We start from the raw sequence: 21,701 nt of genomic DNA, 5'->3' as shown, positions 1-21,701 counted from the left end.
TATGCAAAATTAGCTGTTATTAGATATTCCTGTTGTAGCAAATGGAAATGTACTAGCTGACATCTGTGTGTGTGTGTGTGTGCTCGTGTTCGTACATGCATGAGAGTACGTATCCTCTGTGTGTGTGTGTGTGTGTGTGTGTGTGTGTGTGTGTTTGTGCAGACCATCAGGCTAATCTGAGGTTTGTTTAGCCAGAGCTGAGGCCGTGCTGGTGATGCAGCGGAGGGGCTGTTTGAAGAGCAGGGTCTCCTCTCCTGCCGCTCAAACAGCCAGCTTTCATTCGAGGCTCCATCCAGTTGCATTTCATGAAAAATAAACAGTCGCCTTAGCAGCTGGCGTTTTTTCGTGCCTTTGGAGCGCGCCGTATAGACGGAGTGCGATTTCTTTTTGCTCTATTGGTAAATGCTCAGCAGGGCGGATCGTCATTTGGGGCAATCGGCATCTTTACACAACGGCAGATACAGCAGTTCATATTTAAACTCTCACTCTTTGCTGAGTTGATATCGTAGCAGAGTGATTAGAATAGACAAATTGAACGACATGATAAAAGTGGGACTGGGTGGATGAATTGATTACACTCAGTGTAGCTTCATGTACATAATCAGTTTCCTTCCTCCCATTCTTCTCCTAATCATGGATCCAACTAACCACGAAGAAAACAAGCTGTTATTCTTTCCTTCTTTCTCATAACATAACATATAAAACATGTTTTGTCACATTGCTACCAAATATGGAAAAGAAAACTTTTATTTTGTCAAAGTCTTCTGAACCAAAATAAAAAGGCTGTCACGGTTATCTGATTTACGTGGACAAACAACAGACTGTGACATGCTTTAATACAAAACAACATGCTTCTTGTGAGTTCATCAGAGGCCCTTTCAGAAAGCCTCAGGGCTGACTGGCAGCTGTCCACGGTCGTAGCTGGAATGCAGTAAGCGTCTCTGGGGTCAGAAGTGCTCCGGGACCGTGGGATGATGGGTGTTTTGGATTAAGAGGAGAGGGGAGCGCGGGGTCACGAGGGCTTTCTGGCCCTGCGAGGTGACAAGGGGGTGGAGTCCCGTGGCGGGCGCTTGTTGTTCCCACTGTACAGAGAAGAGATGGAGGCGTTGGTGGGGGCCTGCGGGTGAGGCAGAGCGCGCCGGGGGTAGAGCGGGCCCCCCCGGAGCAGCAACACATCCCGCACGGCGCCGCGGAAGGGCTTGCTAACGAAGCAGTAGAGGAAGAAGTTGACGGCCGTGTTGAGCATGGCCAGCATGTTGGACAGGTCGTAGGCCAGGTGGACCCGCCAATCCCGGTGGACCGAGGACACGTACAGGTGGTAGATGACCACCGCGGTCCTGGGGGCCCACAGCACGGAGAACACGGAGGTGATGGCCAGCAGCATGGCCGTCGTTTTCCCAAGACGCCGAGGAGGCGCCGACTTGGGCCCGCGCTCCTCCTCGCAGCGCTGCTCCCTCTGTCTCACCCTCAGCGTGTGGATTATCAAAGAGTTCAGCACCAGGAAGATGCTGCAGGGCAGGAAGTAGATGATGGTCACGTGTGTCCAGATGAGGACGGTGTCCAGGGCCGTGGGCGTGTCGCTGTTCCTCCACATGTCCGACCACCAGAAGAAGGGCACGCCCGACACCAGAGACAACGCCAGGACCGCCGCGATGATCTTCCTGGCGCGGGCCGGGTAGCTGATCTGGCGGTGGAGGAGAGGGTGGCACAGCGCCACATAGCGGTCCACGGTGAGGGGAACCGTAGACCAGATGGAGGCATGGTTGGCGGCGAACTCGGCGGCGCTAACGGAGTGCAGCAGGAGTATGGGGACGTCTCGGTGAAAGACCGCCGTCTCCAGCAGGAAGCCAACGAAGATGATGAAGAGCTGGGAGAGAATGTCTGAGCCCGTCACCGCCAGAAGGTAGTAGTACAGAGCTTTCTTGGTGCGGGACGCCAGTCGGGATAAAGCAACGGCCGTGAGGATGTTCACTGACAGAAACAAACACAGAGGGGCAGAAATTATATAAAGAAGAAAATTTGATTATCTACTATTTTTACCTCTTCATTTTTTTAATATCCCTTTGTCATATTTGCTCAAACTGTCACAAAATATTGACAGAAGTACACAATACAGATCATCTGTGAATAAATCAGGTTCATCTGCGTCCTTTTAGTGCTCCTAATGACATTTACAAGATTCCACCACACCTGGAGCAAAACAACCAATCAGAGCGGAGAAGTCTCTTATTCTCTAATGCCCAATCAAACTGTCAGGCAGCGCTGATCAAATATGAATCAAGATCACTGAGCTCATTTCATGTTTTCCGCAACATATTTTAGTTACTGTGTAGCTTTAAAAATGAGAAAATTTGAGACTGTCAAACCTTGCTGCAGTAAAACGAGAGGTTTTCTAAAGGGTCTCTGGTGCTCCAAATCACGACCGCTTTCATCCACAGGGACCGCCAAAATCAACACGAAATGAAAGTTGCTTGATGTTTGTTTTTGTTGGAACTGCAAATCTGATGCAAATTTTATTGCCTGACACATTTTTATAAGGAAAAGTCAACACAGTAAAAGTCAGATTCTCGCATTTGTAAAATGCATTCAAAGCAGTTTAAGTTATAAACCAGTGATTTTATTAGTCTCCTTGCAACACATTTCATACAGTATCTCTTCTGTGCAGTCTCTGCAATCTGTTTTTTACATCAACAGCAGGATCTTTTCACTGCAGCATCTGTAACATCACCAGTCATTTCAGACCTCTCTGTTGACTCTGGCCTTTCCATTTATTCTCCTTTGGGTGCAATTACGTGACACATCTGAAAGCTCTGGTGACACGTCCGCTTGTTTTGGACACCACTCTGTCTGGATCAATACCAAATCACTGCCATTGATTTGTAGACGAGGCACAGTAATGAGAACAATATGGAGGTGAACACTGTCCATCAAAGAAGACAGTTATTCCCACTATTTCCAGAATTATTGATACATTTTGATGCAGATCAAGGGATCGATGGATGAATTGATACTTAAACAAACTGATACTCAGATGATTAGATTATTTTAACCTGTGAAAAGAGCCATCAGACCTTAGTCGTGTGCGACAACAGTGTTGCTGGTCCATTACAGCATTGTAATGTACCTCTAACTCACGAGTGTATTGATTTCTTCTGTCCTCTACAGTTCCCACTTCTGTTATAAATAGATATCAATAAAAACGATGCTGTGAATGAGATTCAGTGCAACTAAAACTAATAAAATCACGTTGTGCATCAGTTCATATTTTGACCTTAAATCGTCAATTCACCTAAATCACAAAATAATATGTTTTACTCACGTACAGGACATTTTTTCTGATAAGAGTCGCAAATGTTTCAAGTAATTATTTTACTGAGCTGTAAGAAATTGTGCAAATCTCTAAACCTTAAACCAAAACAATTAGCAAATGTAGACTTTCTCACAACAGGACATCGTGACAGTGTACCTGGTACTCCCACACAAAGCAGAATACTGTAGTAGATGACTGGGATGAAGCCCAGGACACATTTGGATTTCTGCAGCTCCTCAGGTTTCAGTCCCAGCTCCTGGTGGCCGGATGCTGTCACATTGGACCAGTCGACCATGACCTTGGCGCTTCCCCTGGGTTTTAATTATAGACGGCAAGAAAACAATGGGAAAAGGGTTGTGATATAAAGCTTTCTAATTGTCAATAAATCCTATGAAAAGACCAAAACCAGCACTAAATGTATTTATACTTTATACTACTAACAATTACCGATTGTGATATCTGTTCAATTAAAAACACATAAATGAGCCTCACTGTTGTTCCCCCATCACCATGAATATACTTTAGGTAATTCTGATTCAATCACACATACAAATACTCAATAGAGCACCAAATGTGGATTCATTTGCAGCTGAAAACAGTCCCCAACAAATGTACTATTTCCTCCAATTTGTTTGATAAAAACTATAATGACCAGCTGTTTTAGGAAATTACTGATGAAACTATATATTTGTGATGTTATTAAAGATTTACGTCTTCAGTCTGTTGGTCTACAGTCAGAGTCAGGTTGTCGGAAGCTATTGAAAGGCGGACTAATACATTGTTTGATTTGCTCCGTAATACTAAAATGGATTTAAGTTTAAGTTGAGTTAAGCTCAGGGTTAGCAGATACAATTAAAATAGTTTTAATTTAACTACTTTTACCCCAAATAATTCAAGTCTCACAAAGATTTAATACATTTAATTGTTGATTAATATTTTCTTGATTAATTAATTAGCATCCTTCACAGTTTCCTAGAACTCAAAGCGATGTCATCATATCTCTCCTTTTGTCTTATTATATCATCATTATATTCTCACAATTGGAGAAGCTGGATCCAGAGAATGTTTTTCATTTTATCTTAAACATTTTTTGTTAAGGGATTACTTGACTTATTGTTGCAGCTCAAACTTGCAGCTCCATAAATCATTGAATTTATTGAATATAGATATCTTTAGATTAAGTTTAATTTACACAAATTAAATAAAATATGAATTAATAGTTTCAGTGACAGAGGACAGACCTGGCTGATATAAGAAATGCATCAATATATAAAGATACATACTGTATATCCTGTCTGATATGAGGATATCAAGTATCAACACCTTTGCAGATGATGAGCCGCTTTATGTTGCTGCAGCTTATGAGTGAGGAAAGTCATGTTTGTTTAAGAGAGTTGTTTTTTTCTTCACAGAGTAAAACTGTGGAAAACAACAAGTCGGTTTGGACTCAGTCAATTAAACTGCAGGTCCACAACAGCAGATGGGCCGACAGTGACGACCCCATCACCCTCCACCCTCCCCTGAGTCATTACCATCCTGTCTCCTCGTCTAACCTTTTCACCTGGAATCCATCCATCCTGTTTTTCTCTGTCTGTCCTACTCTCCTAATTTACTTCACTCATCCGTGAAGCCGTATTTGGACTGTGTTATCTCTCAAGCTTTCAATGACAAACCATTTGTGGATGCTTAACCAACGTAAACATCATTGTGGAGCCACGATCGCCCAATCTGTGAAACTGACCTCATGATGTGACTTCTTCTAACAGTTGGTCATATTCAATCGCTGTGATTGTAAAGGCTGTTTTCGTGCCAAAACCCTGCTCCAAGTCCATTATATGACTGGAGTATTTTATGACTCGTAGCAGGAATGCGATCATAAAATTGAGAAATATCTTAGTGCTTGGCTGCTTTAATTCACCTTAGCACAATAAACTAGCAGAACAGCACGGATCAAAAAAGCAATCATCGAGGTCAATGGCGTAATTCAGTATGTGGTTGTGTAGAAAGGGGAGAGGTCAGTGTGATAGAAACCGGCCCAACGCCTTTCTTTAAACAAAGCTTGAATCATATTTGCCTTCTAAAGGGCATTCTGGCTTTTATTTAGAAGACAGCTGCCTGAAAACCGTGTATGATAAACTCAGATTTTTGTGAATGATGGGAAGTTAAGTGAGATCAGGAAAGATGATGCATTGTGGTCGTCTCATGTTAGAGTTGGCAGACAGGAGGGTGAGATTCGTCACAGGAGACGACCACATTTCATCGAACTAGTCTAAAATTGGCTCCTTGGTTGACGTCATCGGTCACCTGAAGGCCTTTGCTGTTTCGCTGGTCTTAAGTGTCTGGTCTTCAGCATCATAGGTCCGCTCTTTAAAGTTACGAATAGGAACTTTTAACTGGTTATGAATCTGTTTCAATATAATACTGATTACTCTATATGACCGCCATCAGTATACAAGAACATCAGAGAGGCTATTGTATTTTTCTATATAGTTATTCTTAATAATCCGATGACGAGACCAGATACCAGTCCAACGTAATACCAGTCCAACGTAACCACTGATGATCTTCATCAGATGGAGTTTTACCCATCTGTAATAGGACTGTCGATGTTCGCATTGCTATTTCTTCTGAGCACTTTAAGGAGTCCTCAAACATGTTGGCTTTAAAGGTGAGTCTGACTGTTTATTCTTGATTTTGGAAACAGCTATAGACGTGTAAGCCAACATGGATACGAAAACCATGCAGCGCTCGGGGAAGAACATGAAAATCTAAATATATCATCAATTTCATGAAAACTTGGCAACTTCTATCTGCTGACAAGGACCTATGCAATACGTTTCAAAGATCCAGAGCAGCTACTGAATGGAACTTGTGGTTACATAATTTTTTCCACTCTTTTAGTTCAATTAAATGTTTTGACCCCCCTCAAAAAAACTTTGATGCCAATATCTGTTTGAAATGAAGAACATTAGACAGAGTTGTAGTCTGACAAATGCCTCCATATGTTAGTATTCACGTTCAGCGTTACATGAGGACACAATATCAGTCTTTCATTCCTGTCCAGTCTGTGATTTAATCTGTTTTTCACTTCTCTGGTCTCAGCTGTGATGTGTTGTTGTTGTGATAAGAAGTCTTTTTCACACTACATTACATGCAGGGTTCTAAATCCAGGCCATAAAAAAATGACACTTCCTCAGTCTTTGCAGGAAATGTGAGCTCAGAGCTAATTCACTCACATTTTAGTTGCTTTGTTTATCTATGAAACGCTCTCACATTTCCCTCCTTGTTATGTAACAACATCCCACGTGCTGAGATAGGATGTCCTATTCAGTATTAATAGGAGCTCCACTGTAGGAGGTGTAGTGTAGATGTACATTCATCATGCAGTGTTTGACCTCAGAGAAGAACACTGTTTTCTGCAGTATGTGTTGATGTATAAGTACATCTTCAGATTAAACTCATTACATGAATTCTTTTGTGGTTCCATACATTAACTACTATGTAGACGTTTGGGGAAATACATGAAAACAATCACTAATCCAATTGCTTTGCTACAGAAGATAGATATAATAATTGTACACAGAGCTGCTTATCATGAACCAACCAACTCATTACTTAAAAACTCACATGCAAAGTAAAAAAGATGCTCTAATAGATACAGTATGAACTAAATATAGAAAAACAAATATTCTAACAACAAATGCAAAACCAAAACAGTCCAATAAGGTTTGTTAGTTTGGTAAAGAAATACAAATGTGTAACAAGATGATTAACAATCATAAAAACAGGATGAAATCGCTTCAAGGGGTGACAGTTCTACCTCTTTATGATACTTGATCTGTTTCCTCACGAGCCTAATCTCAGCACCAGCAGTAAAACAAAAAAGATGATGGTTATGACTGAGAATAAGGCACAGGGGAACAGTAATCACCCCGACCGATCGATATCCTTGCAGCCACTTCTTTCACGCCGGCTGAAGTCCATCTTTAAGAGTGCAAATGAAATCTGGAAGCTTGGAGAGATCTCTCGTCTCCTCTACTTACTCTTCATCACACTTTGTTCTCTGGGAAGTTTCCCGTGCAGACTAATCGCCGTGTTCGGTCCCTTGGGTGCTGCAGATTCTGTTCTCGCTTCAGAGAAAATCCTCTCTCAGACTGTTGCAGTCTTCGTAACCGGGGGAAATGAGATGTATTGACGTGTCAACAAAATCGGTTGATCATCCTGCTTCCATTTTAGTGTCAGCAGACAGCGTCCTCCGAAGAATACAAAACAGTTATGCGACAAGTCCGTGCGGATCAGAGGCCGAGGCGTGTTTCTGATTAAGTCTCTTCCCAGGGTCGAGATGCAGCTGGAGGCTGCAGGACGGGGCTCTGCAGGGGGTTCAGTGCCCAGGAAGCTGAGCTGAACTTTATCCATGCTCCACTGAGTCCTCTTAATAATTCATCAAGAGACTGAGCACCTGAAACAACACTGCTGGGAGATAAAGAGTGCTGCCAGCACGAGAGTGAGAGCGAGGACGACGCTTATTGGAGTTCATCGTGAAGGTGGGAGCTACTTCAGGTTTTGTCTTTTGATACATCTTAACGCGCCTCAGAAAAATCAGTCAACTGTCCTCAAACACATCACTTTCTCCCTCCCCAACTTGTCTAATGCCGAAGCTTGATCAAACAACAACGCTCTACGTAACCCTCTAGCGTTAGTTTTGGTCGACGTGTCAAGCTTTGTTTTTAGGGACGCCGTAGCACGAGCTTCCGCATTTAGCGTGCAAGCTACGAGCACGCAAAAAGGCGTGTTTGTTACATTATTCTATAAAACTCCAGAGGGTGTACAAACGAAATAAACTGGGAACAAACAAGAAACGAGTGTAACTGACGAAACGCCATAAACTAACCTCCACAATTACAAGGAGGGATTGTAATATCTCATATTTATGCACTACTTTATTGTCTTAATACAAGTCCTGTTAATAAAGAAGTCAAGTATACATGCATTAAACCAAGGTTGAATATCCTGTTAACAATGTGATTTGCCTGGTAAAATATTTAAGTCAAATGTTTTTTTTAACAGTGCTTTAAACTAGTTGTGACAGTTAACGTCTGAAAAGCTCACAAAAATCCTGAGGTGCACAACGAAGCAAAGCGATAACTTTGTCACGTCTCGTTCTGCTCCTTAGGTTAGGTTTTCCTTTATTTTGTTATTTCAGTATTTTTCTTGTTTTATTTTGTGCAACACACCTCTTCTCTTGTTTCAGGTCACTTCACTTCCCACCTTTGTGATATGCTTCGCCCCTGATTGGATCCACCTGTGTCTAATCACCAACACCTCCCCAGTACAGTAGACTCTGTGTTCCTCTGTTTCTGTTGGTTTGCTTTTTTCCTTTGTGTTAAGCGTTCCTGTGATTTCATTTTTTTCTTGTTCCTGTTTTATTTGTGATCTCGGCCTGTTTTTCCTGACCTTGGTTTTGCCTCATCCCTGCCTGAGAGGTTTGCCTGATATTCTGAAGGATCTCCTGCATAAAGAAGTTAAGACTATTTTCACCTTATCCTGCTCTCTGGGCTCGTTGCATTTGAGTCCTGTTTGTACCCGGGATTCCCCGGCTGTAACACATTTGCAGAGCCTTCGAGAACGACTGGCTTACGCAGCCAGCATCGGCTTAACTACTTCAGTTTCTACTCTTAACATCATAGACTGTATATAAGAAGTGGTTAACTTGGCTGACTAAAAACGTATGTCACTAGCGAGTCAATTGACTAATGACATGAACAAATCAAGTGACAAAATGTCAACGTTTGCTTTTAGTTTTGCACAGGACACAATCAGTCTCGTGGATGAAAGGAGAAAACACAGGTTGGTTTAAATTGGATTGATGCGTCGGTATCAGATGCTCAGTGGCATTGACCAATTATCAATATTTGACAAGTTGAGAATGAGAAAGAAGTTTCTTCATCATGCAGATCCCGATGCGGTTAAAGTTCATTCATGAGGCCAAAATCCTGACAGTCAGCGTTGTTAAGAAGATGGAATCCAAGAAGGCATTTTGGCAGAAATTGCAGGCTTATATGATGACAAATGTCAAGAAGACACTTTAAGTCAATTTAAAGGATGAGTTCAGGACGATGTGGATTATGAAACAACTGGAAGAGAGACAGTCCAGACTCTCTCCCTGCTTCCATAAATAACTTTTATAATAAGTCTGCAGTCAATGATGTGTAACAGTGCTGATTCCACAAGACACAGAAACATTTCATCTTTTTACAACAGAACAGCCGAGACATTTGCACATAAACAGTGAACAAGGAGAGTTTTCTTTAGCTTTGTTTTCCCTTGTATGGTCGGTCTCAGTCTTACCTTCACATCCAGTTTTTACAGCGACCCTCCACCTGGTTTACAGCCGTTCCTCCGCTCCGTCGTTCCCCCTGATGCTCCTATAGACGCCCCGACATCGCTGCTGGATACCCAATGAGGTGACGTGGAGGAGGGTAGAGAAAGGGAGGAGGAGGAGGAGGAGGAGAAGTAGAGTCCAAGGCAGCCGGTTCATCACTGCAGCGAGTGAGCAGAGGACGAGGGGAGAGATGAAGCAAAAGGGAGTGACGAGGTGGGTGGGGGGAGGGATTGATCTGTAGGCGTAAAGAGGTGAAGGAGGGAGGAAAGAGATGAGGAAGATAGTGAAGAGAAGAATAGAGGAAAAACTGATGGGAAGCTACGTGAATTATTTGGAAAAGAGACAAAATAAATATTCACAAAGCCGTCAGTATGCAGACTAATGCTATGTATAAATTCCATACTATTACTGTAACTATATGTCCTAATACTAATACTAATTATACTACGTTCAGAGCAAGTGACATAATGTAAAAAGTAAGAAAAACTACCTGAGGTATATGGGTTAAACAAACAGGACTTTTTTTGTTTTCTGTACTTATGTTACATTGTTTCTTATTTTTAGCCCAACAATGATGTTTTACTTTAACCTAACTAAGTAGGTTTACTTCCTAAACATAGCTGCGGATGTTTGTACAATGTGGCGTAAAAATGACATCTGAAAAGACAAAGATGCGTTATCGTGACACGCAGAATGTTTTTAAAATGTTGTGGTATTTATACCCCTTACTTTAAGCCTGTTAACTAAAAGTCACAGGAAGTTAAAATATTATTTTCAATAGTTTACAAAGTAAAGTTACAAAATCTATGTTTGATTTTGAGTCTGTTATTGATACACACTATTTGCATATCCCACAATGCAATGCACAGAGAAAGCAATGAACTGCTCACAGCCTACAATCTAAATAAATAGCCTTAAAATGAATGTGTTTTGGAAAAACGTATTCATTAAGTTTGATTTGCAACAGCTTTCTAAAGTTTTAGTTTTAGTAACTATTTCCTGTTTTTAATCCAATATTAGTATTATTTTTGGTTGCACAACATCTGATGCACAAAACATAATAAAAAAAAACATAGAATCAATTTCTACAAAAAAGAATAGCACAACTTACTTTTACAACACCATTTTTATCCTGGAAATTGGACACATTGTTGGTGTGTGTTAAGGTCTGCATCAACTTTACTGTGGTCTCAGGGATTAAACACACACACACACACACACACACACACACACACACACACACACACACACACACACACACACACACACACACACACACACACACACACACTTGTTTTTGTCATGCAGGACGACTAACATACATTGATCCGATTAAGATTTAGCCTAACCTCAACTGAAAAATAAACTTACCATGCGTTGACCACAAAGAGAAGGTGTGTCCCCAAATTTTACCGTGGAAACAGATGTCCCTACAACATCATTAGTATAAACACACCCACACAGATTTTTTTATCACTTTGGACAACACCTGCATTGAAACCATTAAGACGAAGCCTTACGTCCACCAAAAAAAACGTACCTTGTGGGGACCACAAAGAGAAGGTGTGTCCCCAAATGTGACTGTGTGAGCAGATGTCCCTACAACTACATAAACACAAACACACACATACACAAACACTTGTTTTTGTCACTTAGGATGAGGGACGTAGTGTAATCTCCACGCAAAAAAATGAACTTACTTCATGGGGGCCACAAAGACAAGTTGTGTCCCCAAATGTGACTCTGTGAACAGAAGTCCCTACAACATCATAAACACAAACACACACACACACACACACACACACACACACACACACACACACACACACACACACACACACACACACACACACACACACACACACACACACACACACACACACACACACATCCACAGGCTAACAACTAACATGGACCAATGATTAAAATGACCCAGCAGCAGCAGCTCCCTAATTTCATGCATTCATTCTTAAGAGCAGTTAAAACTAACACAATTACTGGCGAGAGCATCACTGAGATCCGTCGACGTGCGAGCCGAGTCGTTGTTTTGTACAAGACAAATGTGTCTTTAATTTATCCAAACCCTTTGACCGAGCCCGTCGCACGACTGCAGATTGTTGCCGTTAGCAAAGCTCCAAAGCAAACAGCGCATTTAGGAGTAAATTTGAAGAACTAATTAATTCATCAGTTCTGCTGAGAAGGCCTACGTGAGCTCGCTGCGATATAATTTGGCTTCCTGTAGCTGCATATTATTTGATGTGTTTATTAGACATACAGGGTTACACCTCTGACTGCTTTAGGGGTCAATCAGGGCAAAATTACAAACCACGGCAGACAACGATCATGCAAAGACATGACTCGCTATCGATCGGACCTGTTAGAGTTGAGGAAGATGACGCAGAAGGAATTAACAAGCATCAAGGATTCTGATGCAGCAGTTGATATTCATCACCATAGTCAACAGAAATCAAATCTTCCTTTAATGGACGGGAGTCACTTTAGAAAACCCAGAGTGAGTCACTGACACTTTTAAAGATAATAATAAATAGTTCCTTTACTAGCAACTCAGTTGTTGTAGCAATCATTTGTTTCTCCAGAAGAGCATCAGCTGTATCCTTTAAAGAGTCACTGCTCACTTTATTTAAATTAAATTTACCCAATATAATAACGTATCTATAATGGGTAAAACTGTTTATGTTGGCATGGCATATTACATGAATTCTACTATTATTTGATTTAATAACTTGTTTTGTTTTAGTATGAATACATGTATATATGTCCTTTGCCGTTTTCTTGCAATAAAGTGCCAGATATTTTGTGATATACGACAGGTAAGATTTCCATAAATCAGTTGCACATGGCAAAGTACGGTTGGAAAGCGGAATGCTTCAGAAAATGAAGTCTGCTTAGGTTTGGATCGCAATAAGATTTTGGCCGTGTTCATCGTGTTTTAAGGTAGTTGACCGGGCAAAATGTAACTTGGATGGAAATCACCGGCTGTCACGTTATGATGGATCTCTATTAAACCCCCGTTCAAGTTTTCCCTGGCTTCTGTGAGTACATATTTTAAAAGATTACATACTCCTCTACAGGTTAAGAGATATCATCTACATCTCCAGTTCCTGAGAAACGTCTTGAAAGTCGCCCAAAACAGAAACAACATCACCTGAAACATTTTGCATACTTGAGTAAATGTTAGTTGCTTCCCGCCTCTGATTACAGAATCAGGATTTACACAAAGATGTCCAATATATAACGACCATTACTGTAGAGGATGCTTAACTCACGGAGCCAATTTCACGCCTTCAGAGTCTATCGTTTGCTTAGATTTATAGTCAACACATTCAGCTCGTCCCTCACAAACAGCTGCCACTGAAAAACAAATGTTCCTGTGCAGCTGGAGGAAGAACAAAAAAAGGAGAAAGAGGAAGTGGAAAAGCTAATGGAGCCGCTGAAGAGAGATAAACTGGTGCTGAGGCAGGTCACCTCAGTCTGGATGCCTGCCATAACCTCAGCTCTGCAAACCGTCCCTCTGTGCAGCTGTGAACCTCTGCTTCTGACAAGTGAAGTGGACATGCTTCATGTCTTAAAGCTGCATTCACTCTACTGTCCATCAGGGGGCGACTCCTCTGGTTGTATAGAAGTCTATGAGAAAATGACTCTACTTCTCTCTTGATTTATTCCCTCAGTAAACATTGTAAACATGAGTTTATGGTCTCAATCTCTAGTTTCAAGTCTTCTTCAATACAGCATGATGTTCATTTAGTAAATGATGCTCCATTTAGAGTCAAACAGACCATAAAGCAGGGTATGCTTTAGGGCGGGGCTACACAGTAATTGACAGGTCGACACCAGAGACGTGTACGGCGTCTCTACGTCACTCTTCCGCAGTCCAAATATAGTCACTTCCTGTTCACTGGTTGCAAAAAAACAAGATGGCAACGGCCACTCGATGCCTCATAACATAAGTCCACAAACTTGTATGCAGCTTTTGGTTATATAACTTGCTCAAGTGGTAATTGCAGATTTAGAGAAATATGAGATAACTTCTGGTTGTCTTGGTGACTGATATCACATTTTTACCTTATTTGTTCGAAACATACCAAAGCAGTGACTCTTCCTGGAACTAATTCTGCATCATTCACTCATTTAAGATCAGCGTTATTATTTTTATTAAAACAAACAAGCACAAATGGCTATGTAATTACCTCAGTCAGTCTGCTCTGCTGCAGCTGTGTGAAAGAATGAAGAATGAACAGTCAGTCTGTGTGATTAAAGAGCATCAGGTAGAAATCAATCAGTCAGCACACATGAACACTGAGGCTTAAGGTCATCATAGATAAAGAAACAACAACTGTAGGGACGTCCACAGATGGTAGGGTTTAACTACTCACATTATAGGTAGAAATGTTCCTCTTAATTCTGATTTGTGTTGAGACATTTATGAGAAATAAATATATTGTTGAAACAAAATGATGTAGCAAAGAAGAAGAGCTTCCCGGTGAGGTTGTCTTTATTATCATTTTTCTAAAAATAGTAAAAAAAATATTATTATACTATTATTTTCCTTTAACCACTTAGGCATTAAATCCACATTAGTGATGATTATTTATCAAAATCTCAGTGTGTAAATATGAATGTGAAAGCAGCAATAGTCAACTCTACAAAATCGTCCCATTATAACATCTAGGTATTTGCTCTCAAATATTGAGATATTTAGATTTTTCCCATATCACCCAGCCTTAGATGTAATTGCATATTCCCACCGAAACCAATCCTCATGTGAACATATGTGTATCTATATAAATAAAACATCTAATTATGTTCAACCAACGACACTTTCTCTGACAAAATCAACTTATGAATCTTTTTTATCTTCCTGATTCCCTTTTATTATTTTCTTTCTTTTTATATTTTCTTTATTTCACATCCTGGAGTTGTTTTGTTTTGTCTAATTTTTTGTGAAGTAACATTTTTATGTTATGTCAGATTTGTTATTTAGAACTAAATTGTCAATAAAGATGTTTTTGGATAGAGAAAACTCAGCAGGTATCATATGTTTGTATCTATAAAGAGGCCAATGTAAATAACTGACTGCTGGTGAGATGTAGCTGTTCTGCCCTCTAGTGGATGTGATGTGTAAATACATTAAGTATCTAGTACAGTTAGTGGTTGTTCAACACTTTTGTTTCAGCCTCTCTCTCTCTTTAAATTAGGGTCTGGTGCATCTCAAAGACTTGAGATGGTCAAACACACGCACACTCTTACACACACACACACACACACACACACACACACACACACACACACACACACACACACACACACACACACACACACACACACACACACACACACACCAATGTTTGCTGTTAAACCATTGCATTGCCACAATCTTAAATGGCAAGTTCACCCAAATTACAAAACATATAACATATTATCTAACTAACCTATAGTATTATCCAATCAGGCAGATAGTTTCTGTTTTGGTTTGAACAGTTTTTAAAGGGAATATTTTCTTGTTGAAAGTAGTTCCACTGGATTAACATGTCATTTTTACAAATCCTGTGATGACTAGATACCACTAGAAGTTAAGGAGCAAATATGAATTTTATTGTAATCTGGGTGAACTAACCCTTTAAGCAATTAGTTCCGAAGTTCTCCCTCATGTGTTTGGTGATTGTTTTTCCTGTCTGTTGAGTTTTATTTCTATTTAAACTGAAACAGGTTTGCGGTGTCCTCCAGATCTTCCTTCCTCCCTGCTTGAATACAGGTTAAAGTTGAAATATACAACATATAGAGAATTAATATATCATCAAACAACTATCATTTATGTTAGGATATAGAGAAATAATTATTTGTTGCTCTCAACACTGCTGTCATATGGCAGTTACAGCTGATAACGCCGGCAGAAAGGTTTACTAAAAGATTTTGTCCGTTCATGCTGTGGCCAACTGATTTAGGTTTCACATTTGTCTACATGTTCACCAATGTATTGATAAAGTATTGGCTTTTAACTCGCAAATGTTTTATTGCATGTACAGTAACAAGCATAGTTGCCGTTATATAGATATAAGTAGTTTTTTTAAGCTACAAAAAATAACGATCTTGGTTTCAGGTGACATACACGGATTAAAAAATAGTTATGAATATTATATTCCATTGCTGCCAATTAATCCCCATATATGTTATACACTGTCCATTTTAATACATACAGGTTAAATAACTTTTTAAATAGTTCACTCTCTATGTAGTTGTAAGTGTTATGTCTCAACATACAGACAGAAGGGGACCACACATTGTATTTGTGCACATTTAATGACTGACCTGCTGGCTATCGTCCAAACACAGAGTCCTCTTTCTGTTCAGAGTCACACGAGGACAGAAGAACTCATCGTGTGAGATCACCATCGACTCCGACACACAAACAATCCGGAACACAGAGCCGAGGTCAACAGCGCTGACACAACACCACAAAAACCACAGCATCAACGTCAAACACACACATATCAAAGTCTCGCTGACTTCTCTCTTGAAAAAGAGTTTTGAGTTAGTGATTAAACACATTTTCAAAAAAGAAGTCATGAGGATTTTTAATTAAAATCATTAATAGAGGGATATTGATTGTATAGCTTGCTGCCCCCCTAATGAAGCGTGCTGCAGCCTGAAGCTGTGATTAAATTGCATGTGCTGCTGTGTCACGCACACGGTCTGAACCGGGTGAGCCAACTGACACACATATCTGCACGTGGAGTCCGAATACCGGTTCAGTTCATTATGAAGCTCCGGAGTTTGAAGACGTCTCCGATCCTAACGGCCTAAAATAAAACCTGTGATGAGGACGGATCGGTTCTCACCTGCAGGTAGATCAAACATCAGAGCCTGGTCTCCTGGTCCTCAGCTCTCTGAGAGTCCCCCCCTCCCAGTGGCCTCCTCATTCAATCAATAACATGCAGCAAGCGTTAATACCCAAGGATAGGAAAGTCAGAATCAAAGCGGTAGTCATGGAAACAAACCCAGGCCTGATTCCACCCACTGATCGATGAGGTTGTGTGTATGTGTGTATGTGTGTGTGGTGGGCCGGATGTGGCGAGGAGAACCCCTGTCCCACATTCAGACACCCCCCACCCCCCCTTTCGTCCTCAACGGTTAGAGAGGACAGAAGTCCAGACAGACGGCAGTGAGGACGGACGGAGGACGACTGAGAGAAGATGGTGAAACAAGTTCAAGTCCACGTTGGGATGCTGGTTCTGGGTCTCGGTCTGCTCCGGGTAGCAGCTGCTGCAGGTGAGTTAGTATTCAGAGCTCAGACGTCATTATTTGTGTTGAATAATATGCAGTCTGATGGAGTTATGATTCATTTCAATGAGCAGCAGCTTACTGAAGTAGAGTTTGACGCACGGGACGATTATAAAATAAATAAAATGTTCTTTTTGGAAAATAGTGAACGAATATAATGAAAACGTGATTAGAAAGTTTACTGAATCTGCTCTTTTGAAAGACACAATATGATTTTACTGGGAAAATATTTCCAGAAGAATTAAAAGTTGTATTATGGCCATTATATCAACACAACCAAAGTGTGTATTTTCAATATATATTCAGCATTTTATTTGCTGGTGTGGGGCTTTAAAAAAGTCATTTTTGCACAGTCCCTAGAAGGTGCTAATGAGTGAAACCTATAACTTCCTACACTGTTTACTATAAGAACTTAATCCCGAAAAAATGGTTAAAGTTTACCAAATATTTCTGATAAATCAGAAAGAAGAACCACACTGTTAATGCTAATATGAATCCCGGCTCAGATAATCTGCAGGGCCGAGGAGGTGGAGGAGGGGTGGTGTTCTACAACAGCCTCAGCTGAGACAAAGCTTTAATTAAACGTGACCCACAATCCCTCGTTATCCAGACAGGGAGAGCAGCTGGACGGATCAATGGCGTGGAACTGGATGACTCTGCCCTACTATCGCTTCCAATAGATCAGACCAGTGTCATGGCTGGTCGGGAAATAATCCCCAAATTAAATCTATAGGTTTCGTATATAGGGACACAGATTGTCCATTGTTTTGTTTTTTTATGTCACTCATCAGAAAAACAATGCCAATGGAAAGTCAATTAGGAATCCGTATTCGTAAATTAATCCACATGACCAAGCAACAGTCAGAGCAAGTGACAAACTTTATAACATCCAAAAAAGAAGACTTTTGTTGGGCGGGATGGGAGGTGGATCCCCTTCTGGTTTGTGGTCCAACAAACAGGACTTTCAGCCTGAAGACTGGTTCTACACCACGTTTTGGTTTTATGGTGGTAGTTTCCCAAACTGTTAGTGACAGTTCTCCTAAACGTTTTGTTGTCTAAACCTAACTGTAAATAGTTATTTTAACGCCAACCATGATGTTTTTCCTTAACCAAACTAAGTAGTTTTGCTGCCTAAACCTAACCTTCAGTTTGTGTACCAGTACAAGAAACCAATAGATTGCATTTTGGGACTATTTCACAAACTGCAATGAGGCTGTGTTGAATAGATAACTGACACGCAACTTCTAATAAAGTTAACTTTTGAATCATGCTTTTAGGTAGTCTGTTTACATTTTTCTTTTTCTCTAAATATCTCCCCTCCTCCACCAGGCTCGCTGAAAGTGGACACGTCCCAGGACGGCAGTGGCGGCGGCGGGGACACCATCAGCCACTCCCTCACCGTGGTGCAGCGCCTGGAGGCCCTGCTGCTGCAGGGGAACGGCAGCGACGTGTCTCTGAGGGTGGAGACGCCCAGCGCTGATGAGGTGAAGGTGATCCAGGCCCACTCCCTGGTGCTCTCCCTGCAGAGCCCCGTGTTTGAGGAGATCATGTTGAGACGCAACGGCAGCACGCTGGTCCTGAAGGAGAGCTCCGACTGTGCCGCTGTGTTCGACAAGTTCATCAGGTGGGAGTGCATTCTCATCTCCATGGAAGGGAGATATCACACTTCCACCCTCAGTTTTGGTTGAGTTGTGATGCCCTCTAGAGGAGGGACTCTGCTACTGCAGCCCAGCATCTGAGACAAACAATCAATAAGTCCAACATTAAAACAAACCAATCAGTGAGCTGCTGAGCTCGAATGAGGTTGATTAAAACCAGTAGACCTGCCATCTGCCAGACTGAGGAAATCTTAGTTCGTATTAAACTGGAACACTGAAATAAAATAGTTTTCAAACCTTGTAAGAAGCTTGAATAATATTCATAAGTATATTTTCTTTAGTGTATAATCTCCTGAAAATAACAATTGTTGTATTTCCGTGACCTTAGAGGGGTTGTTTGTATCTACATATGGACAATTATGTTTATGTGTCGCCCACCGTAGTTCTCCTAGACACTTGGCACCAGGAGAAGTTTCACTTGGTTGCGAACTGCAACCTAACCACTAGATGTCACTAGATCCTACATACTGGACCTTTAAAGGCAGAATGAGGGAGAATGAGATATCCCATGAAATTATTTTGTATGTTATTAATATAACTGTGAACAAGGAAGAATAAAGATGGCAACATTCTGTACGTGTGTTGCAATTTTAAACAATAAGTTCAAATGTTGTGCTTCAAATGCTCCTTCAATGAGCCTCTCCTTCTTCTCTCTGAGCAGGTATCTGTATTGTGGAGAGATCTCTCTGCGTCTGGACCAGGCCCCACCTTTACACAAGCTGGCCGCTAAGTACCAAGTGCTGGGCCTCCAGCAGGGCATCACCCAGTACATGACCCAGAATCTGGGCCGGGACTCCTCATCAGGCCACGTGGCGGGCTGGTACGAGTACGCCCTGCAGGCCGGGGACGCGACCCTGAGGGACAGCTGTCTCCAGTTCATGGCCTGGAACCTGTCGTCGGTGCTGCAGAGCGGCGAGTGGCCGACCATCAGCAGCCAGCTGCTCATGTCGCTGCTGCAGCGCTCCGACCTCATCCTGCAGAGCGAGATGGAGCTCTTTGCGGCGCTGGAGGCCTGGATCATCCAGAACGAGCCCGATGGCCTGACGGCGGAGAACGCGCTGAGAGCCGTGCGTTACGCCATGATGCCGCCGCGGGAGCTCTTCCGCCTGCAGACCCACTCGACGGTCCTGGTCCGCTATCAGGAGTCGGTGCGTGACCTGCTGTACATGTCCTACCAGTTTCACTCCGCGTCGCCGATGCACATGGCCAAATACTTCGACGTGAACTGCAGCCTCTTCATGCCGAGGAACTACCTGTCGCCGCTGTGGGGGTCGCCCTGGATCATCAGCAACCCGGCGCGGGACGACCGCAGCACCAGCTTCCAGACCCAGCTTGGGCCCAGCGGCCACGACTCCAGCAAGCGGGTGACGTGGAACGCCATGTTCTCGCCTCGCTGGCTCCCAATTGGCATGAGGCCGATGTACACGGAGGCGGGCGCCATGCAGCCGACTCGAGTGGATGGAGGGCGCCCTCGCATCATCATCACGCCGGCCACGTCAAGCGCCGATTTCGCCGGGGTGAACTTCCAGAAGACGGTGCTCGTGATGGCGCAGCAGCAGGGGAAGGTGGTGGTGAAACACGTCTACAACTTCCACCAGAGCACCGAGGAAACCGGGGATTTCTTGGCCGAGGCCGACCTGTACCGCCGGATGTCCGAATACCTCATCGACAGCTCGCTCTTCCTCCACATTGTGGTGAAGCCGCTGTACCAAACCCTCATCACCATTAAGAACTGACCCTCCACCCACAATCCAACCTTGTGAAGCCACATCTCGCTCATATCACGTCACGGGGAAATGGATCTGAATCCTCCTCGTGTGTGATGTTTGGATCAATTGTCTCGTCTCTTGTCTGCTGTTTTCATTGGGCAACTAACAATCCAAAACTCGTGACTATCTGAGAGCTTTTTGTAAAATCATGATGAAACATGTGTCTTAAAGGATTAGTCTGGTGCTATTCTGTATTTTTATTGATGTCAACAAACCCCATGAATAGACAAATAGAGGAGTGCCAGAGCTCCATTTGCTCCATTTTGCAACATAAAAACTTTGTTTTCGCAATGAGGAAGTATTAGATTATTATTATTATTGAACTCTTCCATTTCCATGCAGCTATTTTAATGCAGTATTTCAAAATGCACTGGGTGACACGCTCTTTCATCACCCGAACATACACACTGTAGTTTATTTGGACGCAGTCCAACATAAACACAGTCCTGCTGCCACAAATTCTCACTAGAGCATCAAATGTGGATTCATCCGCTGCTGAAAATAGTCCATGACAAACGCACTATTTCCTCTTGTTTCACTAGTGTATGTTAAAAACTACAAAGCTACGCTTTTTTTAAAGACAATAAAACTATATATTTATGTTGTTTTTTTTTTAAAGATATCAGCATTAGCCAATGTTCTTTTGGCTGAAAGCCACATACTGTTGGTTTTAGTCTTTTCATGGGATTTGTTTAAAAAAAGTAAAATAAAATAATATTGCCGGTCTCATCCTTTATGCTTTCTGTTCCTGCTATGTTTTCTTTGTATTGTTTTTGAAATATTGGTGCTATATGACCCCTTCTACAATCAAGGGGTCACAGTTGTCATTCATCACCCAGTGAGCACTGATTAGATGATTTGCAGGTTAAACTTCATCTAGATGTCGAGATTACCAGCATTTCAACAACTATATTTCAAAGTGAAATAAAGACCTTTAATGTTGCTGAAACAAACACTTCCCAGTTGTTACATGGCCCTTTTTTTTTATTTTTACCTGCTTATCTCTAAATCAGTGCTTACAGGGAACTAAACATTCATCCTGTTGAACTTCAGGTGCTCCAACAGACTGTCAGTCATAATGTATTTACAAAACCTCTCTTATAAGTTCTGTAGATGTCCGACTACCTTTTCATAATATTTAATTTATGTGATTAAAGTCATTGCTTAGATCCACTGTTGCATTAATCAATGTTACCTGATAATAAAGATTTTTACAAAAGTTTTAAAGTAAACTGAAAGTTGTCTTGTGATTTCATGTTTTCATCACTTCACACACACATTTT

General features: G+C 41.7%; 2 protein-coding genes across 5 annotated transcripts; one reads left to right on the top strand and one right to left on the bottom strand.

Moving 5' to 3' along the window:
• Positions 1–325: 325 nt before the first annotated feature.
• gpr142 (G protein-coupled receptor 142) lies at positions 326–9,836 on the bottom strand. The gene is made up of 3 exons (XM_054598600.1): positions 9,659–9,836; positions 3,467–3,621; positions 326–1,971 (listed from the first exon to the last, which is right to left on the bottom strand). Exons 2-3 carry the CDS (start codon positions 3,603–3,605, stop codon positions 1,013–1,015), a joined length of 1,098 nt encoding a protein of 365 aa, XP_054454575.1. The 5' UTR covers positions 3,606–3,621; positions 9,659–9,836; the 3' UTR covers positions 326–1,012.
• Positions 9,837–16,876: 7,040 nt separating this feature from the next.
• btbd17a (BTB (POZ) domain containing 17a) lies at positions 16,877–21,611 on the top strand. Of its 4 annotated transcripts, none has more exons than XM_054598597.1 (3): positions 16,877–16,979; positions 18,321–18,615; positions 19,311–21,611. In XM_054598597.1, exons 1-3 carry the CDS (start codon positions 16,904–16,906, stop codon positions 20,383–20,385), a joined length of 1,446 nt encoding a protein of 481 aa, XP_054454572.1. In that variant the 5' UTR covers positions 16,877–16,903; the 3' UTR covers positions 20,386–21,611. The 4 variants fall into 4 exon arrangements, with proteins under 4 accessions (XP_054454572.1, XP_054454574.1, XP_054454571.1 ...); XM_054598599.1 differs by lacking the exon at positions 16,877–16,979 and adding an exon at positions 17,638–17,930; XM_054598596.1 differs by lacking the exon at positions 16,877–16,979 and adding an exon at positions 17,638–17,996.
• The last annotated feature ends 90 nt before the right edge of the window (positions 21,612–21,701 follow it).

Source organism: Anoplopoma fimbria, chromosome 5 (assembly GCF_027596085.1).
Source record: "Anoplopoma fimbria isolate UVic2021 breed Golden Eagle Sablefish chromosome 5, Afim_UVic_2022, whole genome shotgun sequence".
NCBI lineage: Eukaryota > Metazoa > Chordata > Actinopteri > Perciformes > Anoplopomatidae > Anoplopoma > Anoplopoma fimbria.
This window is presented reverse-complemented; position numbering and strand designations above follow the sequence as displayed.

Bases quoted from the DNA above. Each gene is read 5' to 3' on its own strand.
- gpr142 (XM_054598600.1), bottom strand. From the start codon at position 3,605: ATGGTCGACTGGTCCAATGTGACAGCATCCGGCCACCAGGAGCTGGGA. The intron at 1,972-3,466 runs GTACACTGTCAC...TGTTTCTGTCAG, and splicing joins GCTTTGTGTGGGAGTACCAG to TGAACATCCTCACGGCCGTT.
- btbd17a (XM_054598595.1), top strand. From the start codon at position 17,909: ATGGGAGGTGGATCCCCTTCTGGTTTGTGGTCCAACAAACAGGACTTT. The intron at 18,015-18,320 runs GTTAGTGACAGT...CTCCTCCACCAG, and splicing joins TGGTGGTAGTTTCCCAAACT to GCTCGCTGAAAGTGGACACG. The intron at 18,616-19,310 runs GTGGGAGTGCAT...CTCTCTGAGCAG, and splicing joins GTGTTCGACAAGTTCATCAG to GTATCTGTATTGTGGAGAGA.